This window comes from Salmo salar, chromosome ssa23 (genome assembly GCF_905237065.1).
Source record: "Salmo salar chromosome ssa23, Ssal_v3.1, whole genome shotgun sequence".
Taxonomy (NCBI): Eukaryota; Metazoa; Chordata; class Actinopteri; order Salmoniformes; family Salmonidae; genus Salmo; species Salmo salar.
Genome location: NC_059464.1, coordinates 35,756,274 through 35,776,031, shown reverse-complemented (window position 1 = coordinate 35,776,031; position 19,758 = coordinate 35,756,274). Strand labels below are relative to the sequence as shown.

Below are 19,758 nucleotides of genomic sequence, written 5' to 3'. Positions count from 1 at the left end.
TCTCTATCTCCCCGTCGCTTTAATCCATTATCTGTGACTGTTCCCTTCAAATTAGCAGCATATGGTGCCAGTCAATCCACAGTAGCGCAATTGGTGGACTTTTCCCTTCCAACCCGCAGGCCCTCCAAAAATGTCTGTGCTGCTCAACATCTGGTTGTGGGGCTGTAAGTGGATGTGTGGACTTAAATTAGCTCAGTCAGCAGCCCAGTGGTCATACACACAGAGCCAATCAAAAGAGTGGTCATGACAGGATTGGCCAATGAGGGGTCAGGAAGGTCGTGGTTTATTAGCCTCGTTGTCTAACGTTCTTATTGAGGATTCTTGCTTTTGTCCCTGCTGACTTCAGCTGTCGTTTCCTATCTACATATCTGAGAGAGCTCACCTCCTGGTGTCTAGTTAATTGATAACATCTAAGCCTGAAATGCTGATATCTGAGTGCCAAAATGCATTCTGATATTAACATGCATAACTTCAGACAAACCTGGGTACTGCGGCGGCAGCCGTTTCCTCTATCACCACTAGATGGCAGTGTGCAGCCATCTATTGAGAGTTAGTGTGATTTTCCCAGTCTATTGTCACTGTCAACCTAAGCTATCGAGTCTAATAATAATGCGCCATTCCTTATGCACCTGTGCACATTTCAGACTGTGTTGATTCTTAACGATCGTGTTATAATGAAAGTGTGATGTACAAGGATTTAAGATTAAACCTCTATATATAAATCCAGAATTTCATCAAACAGTACATGGTCATGCCGATACAGTTGAGTGGATGTCACACACATTTTTGGCTTTGATCCAAAAGCAGTCTATTATGGAGAATTTTAGATGTTAAACCCGTACCATGATATTTCACACTATTCAGCTCGTTCACATACTTGATTTCATAACGTGATAAAGCTGCTCTCATTCTTTCTCTCTGTCACTCTCTCTTCACAGGGACAAGGCAACTTTCCCATCTTTCCTCACGTCCCCTCTGGTTCCTCTTGTTTTGAAGAGTTGAAGCTGCGCTTTTCTGTCCCTCTGCTCCCCCATCTCTTTGTAATCTCGCTTCTTATTTTAATTAACCTAATTCTCAAATAAATGTAAATCTGTCATCATTATTGGGGTGGTGGTGGTGGTGCATAATTTGCCAGTAACTCTGTCTGACTAGTTTACCCCTCTCTTATCTGGGGTAACCACCAACCACCAGCTCGGAGTCTAGTTCTCAGGCTGACATGAATCACCACATTCCTATGGAAACAGGCCGTGTCTGGAGGAGGCTGCCAGAGCCTGATAAACACACAGAGACAAGTAAACATCAAAAAGAAACATGGGTCACGACGGCCTTATCAGCAATCTGTTTACAGAAGGACAGAAATAACAGGGGAAGATCAGATCTTTGGGAAGCCTAGTCTTCCTCTCTGCTGCTCTGGAAAGACAGGCATATACCCCACTAAAGCTACAGTCAATTATGCCTGCAATGGGGTAAAAACCCTAATTCTAACTTGTTGTCTTGGATTGACTGTTTGTATGCTTTGATGTAATTGTGAAAGTTTTTTTCATTGTGCCTACCAGATGCCATAAGGGAAGAAAGGTGTAGCTAGTTTTTTATGCGGAAATATTTATTATTGAAGGCTTCCCTCCCTGCAGCCACAGGCGTTTGATGACATGATGAATATGTATGCACCGCTACAGATTCAAATCTCACCCTGGGTGAAGGACACATTTGTTCACGTCGTTCCCCCTTCGTAACACACACACACACACACACACGCACACAGACAAACACACATCTCCTGAGAAATGTGTTTCTCCTCCAAGCCGACAGCAGTGGTGGGAAATGTTTGCTGGCGTGTCACTAGGGCCTTGTTACAGGAGAGTTTTACACACACACACACACACACACGCACACATACACACAAATGTCAGTGAAGACACTTGCCAGCTGGTCAGCGCATGCTCTGAGTACGCGTCCTGGTAATCCGTCTGGCCCTGCGGCCTTGTAAATGTTAACCTGTTTAAAGGTCTTACTCGCATTGTCTATGGAGAGCTCGATCATACAGTCGTCCGGAACAGTTGGTGCTTTCATACATGGTTCAGTGTTGCTTGCCACGAAGCGAGCATAGAAGCCATTTAGCTCGTCTGGTAGGCTCGTGTCACTGGGCAGCTCTCGGCTGTGCTTCCTGTTAAAATCCTCCGTGATAGTTGGCAAGCCCTGCCACATCCGACGTACATCACTGGGCCCGAATTCCCTGCCATCCAGGACCTCTATACCAGGTGTTGTCAGAGGAAGGCCTTAAAAAGTTTCAAGGACTCCAGCCACCCTAGTCATAGACTGTTCTCTCTTCTGCCGTATGTCAAGCAGTACTGGAGCGTCAAGTCTGGGACCGAAAGGCACCTGAACAGTTTCTATCCCCAAGCCATAAAACGGCTGATTAGTTAATCAAATGGCTACCCGGACTATTGACATTGACCCGGTTTTTATTATTTATTTCATTATTTTAATTGTTTTGCACTGACTCTCTTGCACTGACTCTATGCACACTCACTAGACTCTACTCACGCATACTACACTGACAGTCCAACACACATACTGTACACACACACATACACACACACACACACACACACCCTCTCACACATACACACACACACACACACACACACATGCATATTGACACACACATAGACACACTTTCACATTCTTCACATATGCTGCTGCTACTCTGTTTATTATATATCCTGAATGCCTGGTCACTTGTACCCGTACCTACATACTGTATTGCCTCAACTACCTCGTACCCCTGCACATTGACTCTGTAATGGTACTCCTGGTACTCTGAACTAAAATATAAATGCAACATGTAAAGTGTTGGTCCCATGTTTCATGAGCTGAAATAAAATATCCCAGAAATGTTCCATAAGCACAAAAAGCTTATTTCTCTGAAATGATGTGTACAAATTTGTTTACATCCCTGTTAGTGAGCATTTCTCCTTTGCCCAGATAATCCATCCACTTAACAGGTGTGGCATATCAAGATGCTGAACAGCATGATCATTGCACAGGTGCACCTTGTGCTGGGGACAAAAGGCCACTCTAAAATGTGCAGTTTTGTCACAACACATTGCCACAGATGGCTCAAGTTGTGAGGAAACGTGTATGGCGTCATGTGGGCGAGCAGCTTGCTGATGTCAACGTTGTGAACAGAATGCCCTGTGGTGGTGGGGCAATGGTATGGGTAGGCATAAGCTACAGACAATGAACACAGTTGCATTTTATCGATTTGGAAATTTGAATGCACAGAAATACAGTGACGAGGCCCATTGTGATCCCATTTACTTTACGGTATTTGTGACCAAAGGATGCATATCTTTATTCCCAGTCATGTGAAATCCATAGATTAGGGCCTAATTCATTTATTTCAATTGGCTGATTTCTTCATGAACTGTAACTCAGTAAAATGTTTGAAATTGTTACCTGTTGAGTTTATATTTTTGTTCAGTGTATGTATAGGTTTTATTTTTGTTACTATTTTTATTTAGCAAATATTTGTCTTACTTTTTAACTCTGCATCGTTGGGAATGGGCTCGTAAGTAAGCATTTCACTGTAAAGTCTACACCTGTTGTATTCGGCCCTATACAATTTTATTTGACACAAACCACACACACACACAGTCTTGTGAAACTAACCTTGTGTGTTTTCCACAGCGAACTACATGCTAGGGACAGAGTACATGTATTAGCGTGCATTATTTCTTCACTCTTAACATATCTTTAGAGACTCATGACATTGCTGTAACCCAGGATACACATTTTCACTCATCACTTCCTGGTCTGGACCCGTATTCATACAGCCAGCGTCACAGTGGGATTGTTGACCCAGCGATAGACGAGCATCCTATCCAGGGGGGTGTACAATGTACATCAAGCTGCTTCACGCTACAGAAACATGAGATTGGCTGCTGCCCTATGAGCTGTTCTTGCTCGTACAAGGCTACATACTCTGGTTTGTGCTTCAAACCATTTTAACTTCTCCACGACTCTCTCATGATCATATAGAAAGGGTTAACTTGTGAAATAGTACATCGTTTTGGTAGAGCTATAGGTTGCTTGGTTACATTTTTTTTTATGTTAGCTTTTTGATTAATTCAGTGACAGATTAATTATTCACCTTTATTAATGAATTAACATCATGGATTTTTAAAATAATTTTCTCGGTTTAATTAGTGCTAAATGAATCAACCTAATTAAGCCATGTAATAACGAGTACTCCCTCAAACTTCACCTCGTCTTTAGGTTTTCATTTATTGTTTTTGTTCTTGGACATAATGCTCTTACTGTGAGTCATCCTTAATGTGCTTGGACCCCAGGAAGAGTCGCTGCTGCCTTGGCATCAGCTAATCGGGATCCATTATAAATACAAAATGCAAATGTTATATATGGTATGTTACCGTAGCAAGGACTTTAATCCAAATCATGTCCTTCTTTTGTACTACTTTGTAACTGGAAAATATATGTTTAGAGACAAGGCTTTTTTGCTCTGTGTGTGTGTGTACTTATGTGTTTGTTGTGTTTGCAGGATGCCCAGATTGAGAGAGACAAGGCTGTGTTTAACATCTCAGGAGGCTGTACTGCTCTGTGTGCACTCTTTTTATTGGGAAAGCTCTATGTTGGAAATGCCGGGGACAGCAGGTGAGAGACATGCACACGGGTGGATTTCGATGAGCAAAATATGTCTGGTGAGATCTATCTCTCTCAACTTTTCTGTTTACACTAGCCTTGGATGTGGTGTGGCCAAAGCCACATTCCGGCTTCAGGTTTGAGTTCAGCTATTAGCATACTGTAATAGTATATAGACAAACAAAATAAGGACACCAATTCAAACTATACAGGAGCTTCTCATCTAAACCACATTGCACATAGTGTTGCACACTTGATTAATATAATGATTCACAAATGTGTGGTTATTTTAAAAAGCCTTTAATTTACAATTTGGGTAACAGAGAAAAAATGCTGTCTACTGGTATTAAGGTCATTCTTGCAGGGACATGTGGTGTGGGAGAGCCATTGTATTTACACACACAGAAATAAACACATATTGTTTTGTTGCTTTGCCCTTCAGAGCGATCATTATCCGAGGTGGAGAGGTCATCCCCATGTCTACAGAGTTCACACCAGAGTCAGAGAGGCAGCGCCTGCAGTTCCTGGTAAGAGGAAGAATTCAGCTCCTACTGTATCACACCACATGACCACAGTCACTACATATGTATAACAACTTGATGTCAAGTGTAAGTGTATTACCTTATGTCTCACTCATTATGTAAATGTATTTTTGTCATTATTTTAAACTGCAAAAGTGTTCTGCTCTATTGTTATGAGTCAATGTTCCTCACACGGTTTCCTAGATCTAGCTAAATGCCTGAAAGGGACATCAGAAGTCCATGTCCCAGGTCATTTGTTGTGTAGATCTAGTTATTGACCTTGACCCTAATGATCATATACAGTATTTTAAACTAATCAAACAAACTGTTGTAGTTTTTTAGTTCTTCATCAAATATTTAGCAGCCATCATTTTTAGGGGGGTTTCAAATAACTTGCACATATTCAAATACCTTCAAATATTATTTGTTTTTCTGAGAGGTATTCAGGATACTTTTAAATGTTATTTGTTTTTCTGAGACCTTTATTTGAATATCAAGGGAAATAATTGCCTTCAGTTGATTCTCTATATTCGACTACATTTTTGAATACTTTGAATATTATATTGTATTGTTGATATTTGGAAATAAACTACGAAATACTAATATTTTCTGATCAGGTCTGTGTAATAGCTCCCACAGTTCCCGGTAAGTGGAGGAACTCGACTACAACCCCCTGAATCATAGGGAACTTTAGCTGTGCTTGACTGGCGCAACGGAACCAATAGACTAGTCGCAAAAGTGCAAACCCCAGGCATCTAACATTCCAGGCAGAGAAAACGATCAAAGTATTTGAAAGATTTCAAATAGTATTTGAACCCAGGTCTGCTCTGTTCTTATTAAGCACAGCTGTCAGTTATCACAACATATGACTCCCTGTACAGACAGTTACTAGGCTTAACTCTCCTGCCTGGTGTCTTGGATGGTTTAATAGACTGTGTGATTGAAATGCCCAGTGGATAGGACGGCAATCTCCTCTCTCTCTTTCTCTCTTTCTCTCTTTCTCTCTTTTTCTCTTCTCTCTCTGTAAAGGCCTACATGCAGCCGCACTTGTTAGGAGGCGAGTTTACACATCTGGAGTTCCCCAGACGTGTACAGAGGAAGGAAGTGGGGAAGAGGATGCTTTACCGGGACTTCACTATGTCTGGCTGGTGGGTATCTATTTATCTGTCTGTCTATCCAACTGTCTGTGTCTGTCTTTCTTTCCACCAGTGGTTTGTTTGATTACTGGAACTCAAGTAATGAGGGCCTTGGTCCTCTCATTGGAATAAGTTAGACAGATGCTGCATTTAGGACATCACACTACCCCACCATTTTACTATATTCATGAGATCCATAATCATTAGATCATTAAAATTAGGCATCTTTGCATGATTTGTCATTGGAACTTTACATTTTGCAATTTCACAAGCAACTACACAGTACTATTGAAATAATGTCCTTTGTCCGCAATCACTTTGTCTATCTGAAACTCTCATTCTCATCCATGGCCCTCAGTAAAGCTGATTGACCGGGAATGCTCTGATAGACCCAGACATTCGGTGTTGTCTGAATGAATGACAGGGACAATTCAGCTCATCAGTGATCTGGACAGAACTAGGGCCCATCACAGCTCCACATCATCTTTCATACAGAGGCAGAATGAAGGGAGGCGTGAACGAGCAAGAGGTGATTGAGGGGAAGTTTATTGGTGCTGGAGCTTTCTCAATGCGGTTCTGTCTGTGCTGTTAAGATGTGCCGATGTAGAGCAGTGCTGCTCCTTGTTGAATCCAGAACTGATGATCTGTCTCACTGACTCACACATGCCTGTGATGTATTTTTAAACAGATTCCTTTAAAAGTGGCCTCTTCTCAGGACTACAACTGGCCTCTAGTGTACCATAACAGACAAAAAGATGTAACTGCATTTGTGTGTGTCTGTCTGTGTGCTCCCTCACTCCCTCCACCACCTCCTCCCTCTCATGCCCAGTTGGCAGTGAGCTGGGCTGTGAGCTGGGCTGTGAGGTTGATAGTGCAGATGGGGGGTTGTTAAGGATGGCAGGCGGTGGTGTTTCAGGGCTGTGTTCAGTTGATGGATGTTTAGCAGCACGCATGTTCTACATGTTCAAACACCCCGGCAGTCAACAGTGGATGGAGGGAGACAGGGAGGCAAAGAGGGAGAAAGAGGGAGCAGGAGATCAAGGGACTCAAGCTGTCTCACTGGACTCCTGTTCTCTGAGACAAAGGAGAGGAGAGAGGGGCGAATCCTAGAACGTTCATCATTGTCACACTTATTTACTGCTCTCTTTTGTCTTTCTCTCTCTTCCTTCTCCCTCTCCACATGCACTCCCCTCTTTCTTGCCTACGCTGGCAGTGTGATGTTAATAGTCTATTTTTGGAGAGATACTGTAGGCCCACACCCCTGTCCACTTTGGCCCTGTTTTAATTCTGAACGCACACTGCATCGATTTATAGTCTATCAAACTTGGGCAAACGGTTGTCTTAAGCTTTGCCTTTACTCTCTAATATCGCAATCCGTTTGACTCCATACATGACTGACTGCTGCTGACGGCCCCTCAATGTCACCCCACAGTTTATTGATGTGTGTGTGCACTGTGAGTGCCTGTGTGTGTTTTGAGTCGTGGTTAGTATACTGAGCACGTAAAGCTAATGTCTCTCTCTATCACCCCAGTACACTGAGCAGTGGCCCTGCCCACTCGTAAGAGATGAGATCACTGCTCTCCTGCCCATCTCTCATCACCGGCAGAGTGGAGGATACAGGCTAGCAGTTACTACACCCACCACCTCTCCTCCCCTCTCCTCACCTCTCCTCTGTCACACACTACAGTGTGGTTGTCTGAAATAGATCATCACGTTGTAGAAACCATGGTCTAACGAATAATGAAATCCACACACAGGTACATGTTCCCAGGGGTAGGTTCATTGAACATCGTTTCAACCCCAAACTGGGTCTTCGTCAGCAAAATGAGCCTGTGAATGTCTGGTGCTGTTTGCAGCAACCATAGCGTTGTCCCTGACAGTCCCAGAGGTATGAGTGGGAGCAGGTATTATAAGAGGATTAATGTGTGTATGTCACGCTGTTACAAATGCTTTATCTCCAGCTAGACAGAGAGAGACCGAGCTCTGAGACTGGGAGCGTCCTGGTAAAACACTAACTTCACTGGGAGTCTGACTCAGTCCCCATAGGGACTAGTCCGAAGATGTCTGCTAGATGTCCTTTGAAATCATAAAGGCTGCTGGGGCTTTTCAGTAGAAAGGTTTATGTTTTTGTAGGTGAAATGATGGAATGAAAAGAACCCCACAGAATGAGTCAGAAAGGACCATAGATCATATTAAAGTGTTAAAGTGAAGGACAGTATTTCTGTGCTCAGCCTTATAAGTTTGTATAACACTAGATGGATAGTGTAGATAGATGGGTACTGTAGATATGGATAGATGGATACTGTAGATGTGGGTGGATGGATGGGGATATGGTGGATGGATGGATACGATGGATGGATGGATGGATGGATGGATGGATGCATGCATGCTGTGGATGGATGGATGGCTGGATGGATACTGTAGATCAGTGGTTCCCAAACTTTTGATAGTCCCGTACCCCTTCAAACATCCAACTTCCAGCTGCATACCCCCTCTAGCACCAGGGTCAGCTCACTCTCAAATGTTTTTTTGCCATCATTGTAAGCCTGCCACACACACACTATACGATACATTTATTAAACATAAGTGTGAGTTTTTGTCACAACCCGGCTCGCATGCAGGACCAGGGCACAAATAATAATATAATAATAATCAATCATTGTACTCTTTATTTAACCATCTTGCATATAAAACCTTATTTGTTCATTGAAAATTGTGAATAACTCACCACATGTTAATGAGAAGGATGTGCTTGAAAGGATGCACATAACTCTGCAATGTTGGGTTGTATTGGAGAGAGTCTCAGTCTTAAATAATTTTCCACACAGTCTGTGCCTGTATTTAGTTTTCATACTAGTAAAGGCCGAGAATCCACTCTCACATAGGTACATGGTTGCAAAGGATATCAGTGTCTTAACAGCGCGATTTGCCAAGGCAGGATACTCTGAGCGCAGCCCAATCCAGAAATCTGGCAGTGGCTTCTGATTTTAAATTAAATTTTCACAGAACCGCTTGTTGCAATTTCGATGAGGCTCTCTTGTTCAGATATCGGTAAGTGGACTGGAGGCAGGGCATGAAACATGAAAGGGATAACGAATCCAGTTGTTTGTGTCATCCGTTTCTGGAAAGTACCTGCGTAATTGAGCACCCAGCTCACTCAGGTGCTTCGCTATATCACATTTGACATTGTCCGTAAGCTTGAGTTAATTTGCACACAAAAAAATCATACAATGATGGAAAGACATATGTGTTGTCCTTGTTCATGCAAATAGAGAAGAGCTCCAACTTCTTAATCATAGCCTAAATTTTGTCCCGCACATTGAATATAGTTGCGGAGAGTCCCTGTAATCCTAGATTCAGATCATTCAGGCGGAAAAAAAATAATAATAATAACATCACCTAGATAGGCCTGTCGTGTGAGAAACTCGTCATCATGCAAGCGGTCAGACAAGTGAAAATTATGGTCAGTAAAGAACTTTAAGCTCGTCTCTTAATTTAAAAAAAACCGTGTCCATACTTTGTGCCTTGATAACCAGCACACTTATGTTGTAAAAGCGTTACATGGTCGCTGCCCATATCATTGCATAGTGCACAAAATACATGAGTTCAAGGTCCTTGCTTTAATAAAGTTAACCATTTTCACTGTAGTGTCCAAAACGCATTTCAAGCTGTCAGGCATTCCCTTGGCAGCAAGAGCCTCTCGGTGGATTCTGCAATGTACCCAAGTGGCGTCGGGAGCAACTGCTTGCATGCGAGTTACCACTCCACTATGTCTCCCTGTCATGGCTTTTGCGCCATCAGTACTGATACCAACATGAGCAGCAGCTATGTTAGGTTACATACGGACGGTTAGTGGAATTCCCGCGAGAGAGTAACGGTTAATGTGATTGGATGTTAATTATTTGACTAGGCTACCTGTATTTGGCATTGTTGTTATTTCTCTGAACTCTAGATGGTTTCATTTTATTTTTGGCAGTGAGAAGAGGCTACTCAGGCGAGGGGGGGAAAAAACACACCCAAATGTATGGCCCCGTTGGAAAATATAAATGGACTGTTTTGAAAATGTGAAGGAAAAAAAAAAGGTGAATCACATTTTTATTTGGCGTACCTCCGACGGCCAGGGGTACGCGTACCCCAGTTTAGGAATACCTGCAGATGGATGGATGGATGGATACTGTGGATGGATGGATACTGTGGATAGATGAATAGATAAATACTGTGAATGGATGGATGGCCTCAGATCTAGCTCTGCATGCTGCAGAAAGTGCTGAGTGTGTGAGTCCTGCCTGCCCAGGGTGGAAGCATATGGTCTCCGAGTGGAACCAGTAATCTAAAAACCATTCCAGTCCTGTCTAACCCTCCTCTCTGTACACCAGCACAGCTGAAATGCATCTGACAAGATATGGTAGGACGGCTTTCATTACCAAGCTGGTGTTTTTCACATTCACATGCAGGACCAGGTGTGAATTTAGAATAGAAAATCCAGAATCCTTTCAGTCGGTATAAATGGTGTGTGATTTGTGACCATGGGGTGGTTACTTTCAATGTGGTCATAACTGCTGCTTAGAAAGGAAGGTGGAACGTTTAACACTGAAAAAGAATGGGCAGTAGGCATCATGTGCATTAGTACATTGGCTTTCTTAAGGAGCCAGTATAGACGTTTTACATTGAATGTACTATAGATACCCAGATTCAAATGTAAGACCTTTCCTTAGCACGTGTGTAATATTTTCCAGTCTGATCTCTTGTACTGCATCTTTGACTCCGTCACATGCTGTTGAAAAATGCATGAGTGGGGGTTGTTTAAACACTGCTTTGAGAATATGGGGATTATACAGGGGGGGGGGAAATCAATCAATCATCCCTCTCTACACACACAACACCACACACACACAATCTGAAACAGGAACACCATCTCATACATTCATTGGTATTTCCCACTTTGTCACAAGGGTATATTTTCACAAAAACAGCAAAAATAAAAAATGTAAAGATATGTTTTCTCTCTTTGTATTGTCTGGGTGTTTCTCTTTTCTTCCTAACTCTGTCTCCTCAGCTCGTCTCGTCTACAGGCCCTGAGGGAGGTGGTGTATCTCCCGGGCACACTGCGTACGAACCACTGCCTGCCTGGCTGCCATAAAACAAAAACCCATTAAAGTCTTTTCTCTCCTGTGTGCAGGGCATATAAAACCATTGAGGACGACGACCTGAAGTTTCCCCTAATCTACGGCGAAGGGAAGAAGGTAAGACTGATCTCGCCGAACCGCCTGCCTCTCTCGCTCCCTGCCTGCTGATAGGGTCACTCCCACAGCCTTGTGTTGCTAAGCTGTAATCAAAGCTCCACCAGGGCACCATTAGTCAACCCAGTGTCACACTGGAGGAAGGAGCCGTTTCAGCCTGCAGGAAGGCTCACGATGGTGGCATTCCAGACCATCTTCAGAACAGTCACACTGCACACACAATAAGATTGCTAGCCTATATCATGTTAATGTGGTTCCTGAGATGTCAAGCCAAAGTCTGGTTATCACAGTTTGCTACTATGCCCATCATCTGACATGTAGGCAGTAGAGGGCTGTGTCGTTAGTTGAGGACCAAGAAGATATTCCGCCAAGTGCAGTCTGTTACCACACCGCACTAACCCTCCTATCACAGTCGGCTGTGCCCAAGACATCAAGTGCCAGCCGGGGCCAGTCCCTCCTTTACAGTGGGGGGGGGAAGAGATGGGTAGATAGGGCAATAGAGTGTAGGGAAAGGGGGCAAGAGATGGGTAGATAGAGCGATAGAAGGGAGGGAGAGATGGGTAGATATGGCGATAGAAGGGAGCGGATGGGGTTGTGCTGGAGAGGAACTTCAGAGCCCGGCGCAGCATGTTGGGGCCGTACATACGCTCAACAATTAATCCCAGGATGTTTCTCCTTCTCTGCCCGAGGAGCTCTCTCTTTCTCCCTGTCTCTCTCCATCATTATCTAGTCTCTCTTTTCATCGCTCTCTCGTTGCGGCATTTGCACTGCATACTGATCCAAGGTCAGGCCAACGGACTGTACGATTGCCTCCTCAATTTCTCTCTGTCTCTCTCCTCTACCTTCACTCTTACCCCTTCTTTCTTTCCTCGCCCCCCTCTGTCTCCCATTCTCTTTCTCACCTTCCTCACTCTCACCGCTTCCCTCCTCTCTCTCTCTCCTCCTCACATGGCTCCTATTTGATATAGATTCAATTAGTACTGCTCCCCAGCTCCGAGCCGATAGCCCTTTTCAGAGACAGAGGCGATATGTGCAGACAGTAGCAATCAAAAGGAATTTCACACAGAGTACAAATGAGGGAGACCGAAGACCGTGCCGGCGTCTCAGACTAGGGAGTGAAGAGAGAGATCGTTAAGGATTGTGTGTGTTTATGAAGATCAGATTTGCTCTCAGAGAGAACATTTCCTTGGAGGTCATCATTATTAAGGTCATGAGGCCATCATTGGTCCAGTTTTCAGTTCTGCCCTGATGAATAAGGAATCTCACAGAGGGGAGTATGATTTATCTGGGCCAGGGTAAATAGAATTTCAATTTAGTAGATTATTTTAAATTAGGATTCTTTCAATTCATGATTGTTATTTCAATTCCCCATCCCGCCAAGTTGACAGAGTTGAAAAACCAGTAGAATTGACCCTGAGGTCCACACACATCAAAAGACTTCAATGGTTCAAATGATTCCAAACATTGGTTTGAACTAATTATTGTTGCCAAAACAGAGTTGGGGAATGAGGGTCATAGGGTCAGAGGGAGGTGATTATAGTTCCTCTCTTTGATGGTCTCATCCCTCCACAGGCCCGTGTGTTGGCTACCATTGGGGTCACCAGGGGCCTGGGAGACCACGAGCTCAAAGTGCATGACTCCAACATCTACATCAAGCCCTTCCTGTCCTGCTGTCCCGAGGTAAAGTACTGTACTCCTCATTTTCTATTTCCTGTCTATCAATAACCTGGTGGGTTTTTAATAGTGCCGTAATCACATTCCAGTGCATCAATCCTTATTGACCTCAAGATCATCATGATACAATGAGAGGAAACCATGCCTGTGTTCCAAATGGCACCCTATCCCTTTTATAGTTTACCGCTTTTGACCAGGGCACATCAAGTCTTAAAAGAAGCTCTCACCTCCCAACCAACCCTCCACTGAACACGTACCTCCTGCCTCCTGATAGTCAGGAAGCTCTCAACACTCTCTTGATCTTTAATTCATCACCCTCTGAGTTCAGTCATGGTTCAGGCAGTGTGCAACTACTACAGTAGATTAGCTTTTTTTTTTAAATCTCTTCTTTTGAACCTTTTTTCCTTGCCGTATATCTGCCCTTGCTGTTGCTTTAAAGTCACAGTAAATACATGTGCAGACAGTATGTATATAAGATGGAGGTCGTAAAAATTGCTATGGAATCCAGCGGTCAGTGGTTTCCACGGTTTCCCATTGGGTGGACCCAAGGTCAAGGCTCTTCCTGTTAACCACTTCCTGTTGTGGGTCAAAAGTAAGATGTGCTTAGTGGGAGAGTCATCACTGTTTTACAGTTTGACGTCTCCATTTCGAAATCTCCCTTGAACTATATTGTGAAACAGATTCTTAAGATTGCGTCTCCCATTGCTGGTTATTATTCCAGTCAGACAGAGGTTGATGAGACAATATTTTTTGCCTTTTGACTGATTCTTTCACAACCACTATTACAACACCGTCTTCATGTAGTGTTTGTGCAGTGACTGACTAGCACTCCCAGTTTGTGTGAGGTGATGTGATATGCCTCCTATGGAGGAACAACATAGCAACATGTCCATGGTTATCGCCATAACAGTACTCCCTCTACCAGCACATTGAAACAACAATACTTCAAAACCATGGCACTTTGTCCAAAGACCAAAGCCAGGGGCATTACTTAGTGCTCTCTGATTGTGACATACTGCAGGATGCCTTTTCATTATACCAGATACTTGAAGAGCGTGTGCTGTAGCAGTGCTAGTAGACGGAGTAGCGCTGATCTATACATTTAGAAGACCTCTTTGTGGAACCTGCAGGCTATAGCTGTCTGTTATCATAAAAGACAGGGGTAAAAGACAAGATCAAGGAAAGGAAGAACGTATATACAGATGAGTCATTCTTCATAGCCTGTTCATTAAATGGATACTTTGAGATTTTGGCAAGGAGGCCCTTTTATCTACTTCCCCAGAAGTAGCGAAATAGCATTAGCACAATGGCTGGAAGTCTATGGGTAAGCAGATGCAGTGCATTCGGAAAGTATTCAGACCCCTTCACATTTTCCACATTTTGTTACATTACAGCCTTGTTCTAAAATTGATTAAATATGTTTTTTTCTCATCAATCTACACACAATACCCCATAATGACAAAGCAAAAACAAGTTTTTGTATAAATTTTTGCGAATGTATTAAGAATAATAAATAGATACCTTATTTACGTAAGTATTCAGACCCATTGCTATGAGACCAGAAATAGAGCTCAAGGGCATCCTGGTTCCATTGATCATTCTTGAGATGTTTTTACAAGACCTGTGGTAAATTCAATTGATTGGACATGATTTGGTAGGGCCCACACCTGTCTATATAAGGTCCCACAGTTGACAGTGCATGTCAGAGCAAAAACCAAACTATGAGGTCAAAGGAATTGTCTGTTGAGCTCCTAGACAGGATTGTGGGATGTGGGGAAGGGAACCATAAAATGTCTGCAGCAATGAAGGTCCTCAAGAACACAGTGGCCTCCATCATTCTTAAATGGAAAAAGTTTGGAACCCCCTCTTTCTAGAGCTGGCCACCCGGCCAAACTGAGCAATCGGGGAAGAAGGGCCTTGGTCAGGGAGGACCAAGAACCTGATGGTCACTCTGACAGAGCTCCAGAGTTCCTTTTGTGGAGATGGGAGAACCTTTGAGAAGGACAACCATCTCTGCAGCACTCCACCAATCAGGCCTTTATGGTAGAGTGGCCAGATGGAAGACACTCCTCAGTAAAAGGCACATGACAGCCCACTTGGAGTTTGCCAAAAGGCACCTAAAGGACTCTGACCATGAGAAACAAGATTCTCTGGTCTAATGAAACCAAGATGGAACTCTTTGGCCTGAATGCCAAGCGTCATGTCTGGGGGAAACCTGGCACCATCCCTACGGTGAAGCATGATGGTGGCAGCATCATGCTGTGGGGATGTTTTTCAGGGACTGGGAGAATAGTCAGGATCGAGGGAAAGATGAACGAAGCAAAGTACAGAGAGATCTTTGAAGAAAACCTGCTCCAGAAAGCTCAGGATCTCAGACGGGGGCGAAGGTTCACATTCCAACAGGAAAACGACCCTAAGCACACAGCCAAGACAATGCAGGAGTGGCTTCGGGACAAGTCTCTGAATGTCCTTGAGTGGCCCAGCCAGAGCCTGGACTTGAACATGATCGAACATCTCTGGAGAGACCTGAAAATAGCTGTGCAGCGACGCTCCCCATCCAACCTGACAGGATCTGCAGAGAGGAATGGGAGAAACTCCCCAAATACATGTGTGCCAAACTTGTAGCATCATACCCAAGAAGACTCATGGCTGTAATCACTGCCAAAGGTGCTTCAACAAAGTACTGAGTAAAGGGTCTGAATACTTATGTAAATGTGATATTTCAGGTATTTATTTATTTATTTCCATTTGCAAACATTTCTAAATGCCATTTTTTCCTTTTTCATTATGGGGTATTGTGTGTAGCTCTAACTTCCTTCATACTGGGAACAGAGACATAAAAATGTTTTCAACAAGTTCTTCTGACTCTGGAGAAGTAGATAAAGCGCCTGATTGCCAAAATCCCGAAGTATCCCTTTAAGACCACACCGGTCTAAAAGGGATATTGTGTGGAGGGAGACGGTGTTACAAATTGTGTAGTGCATACCTCTGAATGATGTTGATTTTCTATCACTATTAATGGTCTACAGTGCAGCCAGGATGTGTCTGTGATCTTCTATTTTCTCTGTAATAACATCACCATTACCTCCCTCTCTCCCCATCCACAGGTCAAAGTGTACCCTCTGACGCAGTATGAACACGGGGCGGATGACGTCCTGGTGATGGGGACAGATGGGCTGTGGGACGTCCTATCCAACCAGGAGGTTGCCGAGGCAGTCACTGGTTTCCTTGCCAACTGTGGCCCTGACGACCAGTATAGGCATGTTCTACGTTCCATGTTCCGCTCGTACTACTGTAGCCCAGCTGCTGACAGACAGACGCTGTGGTCAAATCACACTCACCTCTCTCGCTCTTATTTGGAGAGGATATGCTTCTTACAGTATCTTGCTGTAATTACACACATTTTAAAAGTATTTTCTGAAGTTGATGAAGAGCTTGTGAGACTAGTAACGTAAAGGTTCCTTTCTTGAGGATACCATGGCATGGTGGTTGATTTAAGTGATAACATTGAAATAATTTCTGAAATGTCCTACCCCTTTCTTAGTTTGGGGTAAAGTAAGCTCCAGATGACTGGTGGGAGAGTGTAGAGACTTTCTAAAGTGTAGGTTGTAATGTCATCATTCTCTTGGTCTTTGTTCACACACTGTATGGAGATGAATACAACTGTCTGCCCTATGTCAAAGTATATTGTCCATAGTGTCTTCTAACTGTTCTTTGTCTCTTCCATTGTGACCCAGGTACACAATGGCAGCTCAGGACTTGGTGATGAGGGCACGGGGGGTCCTGAAGGACCGAGGCTGGAGGATAGCCAACGAACGTCTGGGCTCCGGAGACGACATCTCTGTCTACATCATCCCTCTGAGGTACGGCAACCTGCAGACCTAGCCGTAGCCCAGGCCCAGCTCACCACCACCCACCATGGGACTCTAGACAGGTTCTGTGTCCAAAATGACTCCCTATATAGTGCACTACTTTAGGCCAAGGCCATGACAAGTATTGCATTATGTAGGGAGTAGGGTACAATTGTAGGCGTTCTCCCAACCGGCAGACCTAGCTAAGGACCAGCTCACCACCCACCATAGGACTCTAGACAGGCTGCCCCCCTCTCCCATCTATCCTATCCCCTCTGTCCTAAAAGCAATGCCCTGGTGCTCACAGTGCTTCATCCCGAACGGTTTTCCTGAGGAAACAAAATGGCTGCTGGTTGTTGTACAGTACAGGGTAGCATGATTGTTCTTGTCTCTTGTGAAAGGAAGGAAAATCTCAGGATGTTCCAATATACAGTACCTTCAGTTTCTTCTTGTGTTTCTGTGCTGCAAAGGAACAAAGGACAATTCTGGATTCAAAGGCCTACTGGGGCCATGTATTTCCATTAATTCATAACCAACCCTTTGTTGTTTTTCAGTAGGCTACAGCTTCTGCATAGCCAGATATTTTCTGATGCAATGGAAGAGTATTGCTTTCACAAAGGCAATACTTCTCTTATGGATATCGCATGGGGAAAGACAAAGGGACTCTTTCAAAGTGCAATGCTTTATGGGATTGTTTTTTATTCTTTTTAGATGAGATATTGTTACTGTATTACTGATTATGAACAAGCAAAAATGCTTAAAAATGAATGGATTTTAGATATCCATGTTTATGCTGTACAGTGTAAAGAACCTGTTTTGAGTTGTCTGTATATACTGTACGTTATGAAACCTCTCCTGTCCCTATGATCCATTACGTACATACGTAAGTCAGTGACCTAGACAGTACAATCCTTTCACCGACAAACTATAGCGTTCAGCTTTCAGAACTATTGTTTGGGTGTTCCTCTCCAAGTGTAAGGTGAATGAAGTCAGTCTTATGGTTGTTTTATTGACAGTGACAATGTTAATCTCTCATTGTTTATTTTTTCATAATTTTGATAGGTTAGTTTTTTTCTTTGTCATTGCGATGACCCTGAAAGTGGATTTACTTAAAGGATGTGAAGGAATACATTTTATTTTATACATAATTGTGAAACAGCTACCTCATGTTTTTGCTTTGTTTTAAACAAGATATCCAATCCCTTGCCCCAGTTTAACCTTTTATTTTTCTATATGTCAAATACTTGTTTGCATCATCCTGCTCGTTTACTTTTCAAATATGAAACAGCCATTCCTTAATTAATTGTCACTAGTTTTCATACAAATATAGCTTAGTTTAGCTCTGTAAAAAAATATTAGGAAAAGTGTCCTGTATAGCGACATGAATAGGATGTAGAATGGGTCAAGTTTACTGAATGTTCTTACAGCTGAATCCTAAATTGAGACATGGTTGTCATTTTATCTTATTGAGACAAATGCTTGATTTACGCAAAAGTTCAAGTTACAAGTGTGGATCTCTCAAATGAACATTCAGCCCTTGAAGGCTAGAGTTACATCCCTTAAGCAGATACATTGATTAGCAAGTGCTTGGGAGATTAAATTGAATGCTGGTATGAAAACTGTTGCTCTCTGTTGTTTGTTGTTTTTTAGTGATCTTTACTTGTAGTTTACTGAACATGCGTCACAACTCAGGGAGCTATGTGACCAATTCTCATACCGGATGCTATACAGAAAATGTGTATGTACCAGAGGAGGCTGGTGGGAGGAGCTTTAGGAGGACCGGTTCATTGTACAGACTGGAATGGAATAAATGGAATGGTATAAACAAGGTTTGACGCTGTTCATTCAATGCCATTCCAGCCATTACAATGAGCCTGTCCTATAGCTCCTCCCACCAGCCTCCTCTGCTCTGTACAGGAATTCTTATTTTATCCTGAATCCTTTTGTTATTATGCAGTCTGGTATTTACCCTTTGCTGAACAATACTCTGCAAACTAACCATTTAGGGCATTAACCTGAATGGATTGCTGTTCAGATACAGTATGAAGGATGTACATTGTATTCTGGGTTTCCACCTCTTCCATTTTCTGGATAAGAAAATTGAGGATGTAATGCCAGGTGCACTTCCTTTATTCAATGCAGTATGATGACAATGTTCCTGGATGTCCAGTCATGAACTACACTAATGGACATTGTACACATCTCTCCTACTGCCGTGGGACCTCTACTGATGCCACTGGCGCTCTAAAAACACTCACACAGTCACTAATGATGTCAGAACTTGGGACTTGCTAGATGTCGTTTTAAGTTGATTCATCTCTGAGTTGTTTAAAACCGTTGTTAGGGAGGTGTTGACGTGTGTGTCGCTGACTAAGACCACACTGTTTCTAATCCAATCAAATTAGTCTAGTCATGGCCTAATCCATGTTCATTTGTCTCTGTTCCTTTTAATGTATTTGGCATGTTTCTTTTCAAGCTGTATCAGTGTTTTTGTTCTGATAACAAACTTTACTCATCTATTTCTCTATAACTGACCTGCTCAAAACATTGCAGAAAGAGGCCCAGGGCTCTATTCAGTCTGGATCGCCGAAGCGTTACAGATTGTGTGATAGAAATGTAAAGGTAATTTCAGATTGAGCCGACATAAGCAGTGTTTACCGTGAATGCAGTCTCC

At 43.1% G+C, this 19,758-nt stretch overlaps 1 protein-coding gene across 1 annotated transcript in view; it reads left to right on the top strand.

Moving 5' to 3' along the window:
• Positions 1 to 18,703, top strand: part of LOC106584502 (protein phosphatase 1H) — a 40,008-nt gene extending 21,305 nt beyond the window's left edge. Inside the window, exons 4-10 of the mRNA XM_014169885.2 lie at positions 4,562 to 4,674; positions 5,105 to 5,189; positions 6,213 to 6,331; positions 11,499 to 11,562; positions 13,132 to 13,239; positions 16,341 to 16,492; positions 16,971 to 18,703. Of these exons, the coding sequence (XP_014025360.1) occupies positions 4,562 to 4,674; positions 5,105 to 5,189; positions 6,213 to 6,331; positions 11,499 to 11,562; positions 13,132 to 13,239; positions 16,341 to 16,492; positions 16,971 to 17,118 (789 nt within the window). The 3' untranslated portion in view covers positions 17,119 to 18,703. The remainder of the gene's footprint in view (positions 1 to 4,561; positions 4,675 to 5,104; positions 5,190 to 6,212; positions 6,332 to 11,498; positions 11,563 to 13,131; positions 13,240 to 16,340; positions 16,493 to 16,970) is intronic.
• Positions 18,704 to 19,758: the final 1,055 nt, after the last annotated feature.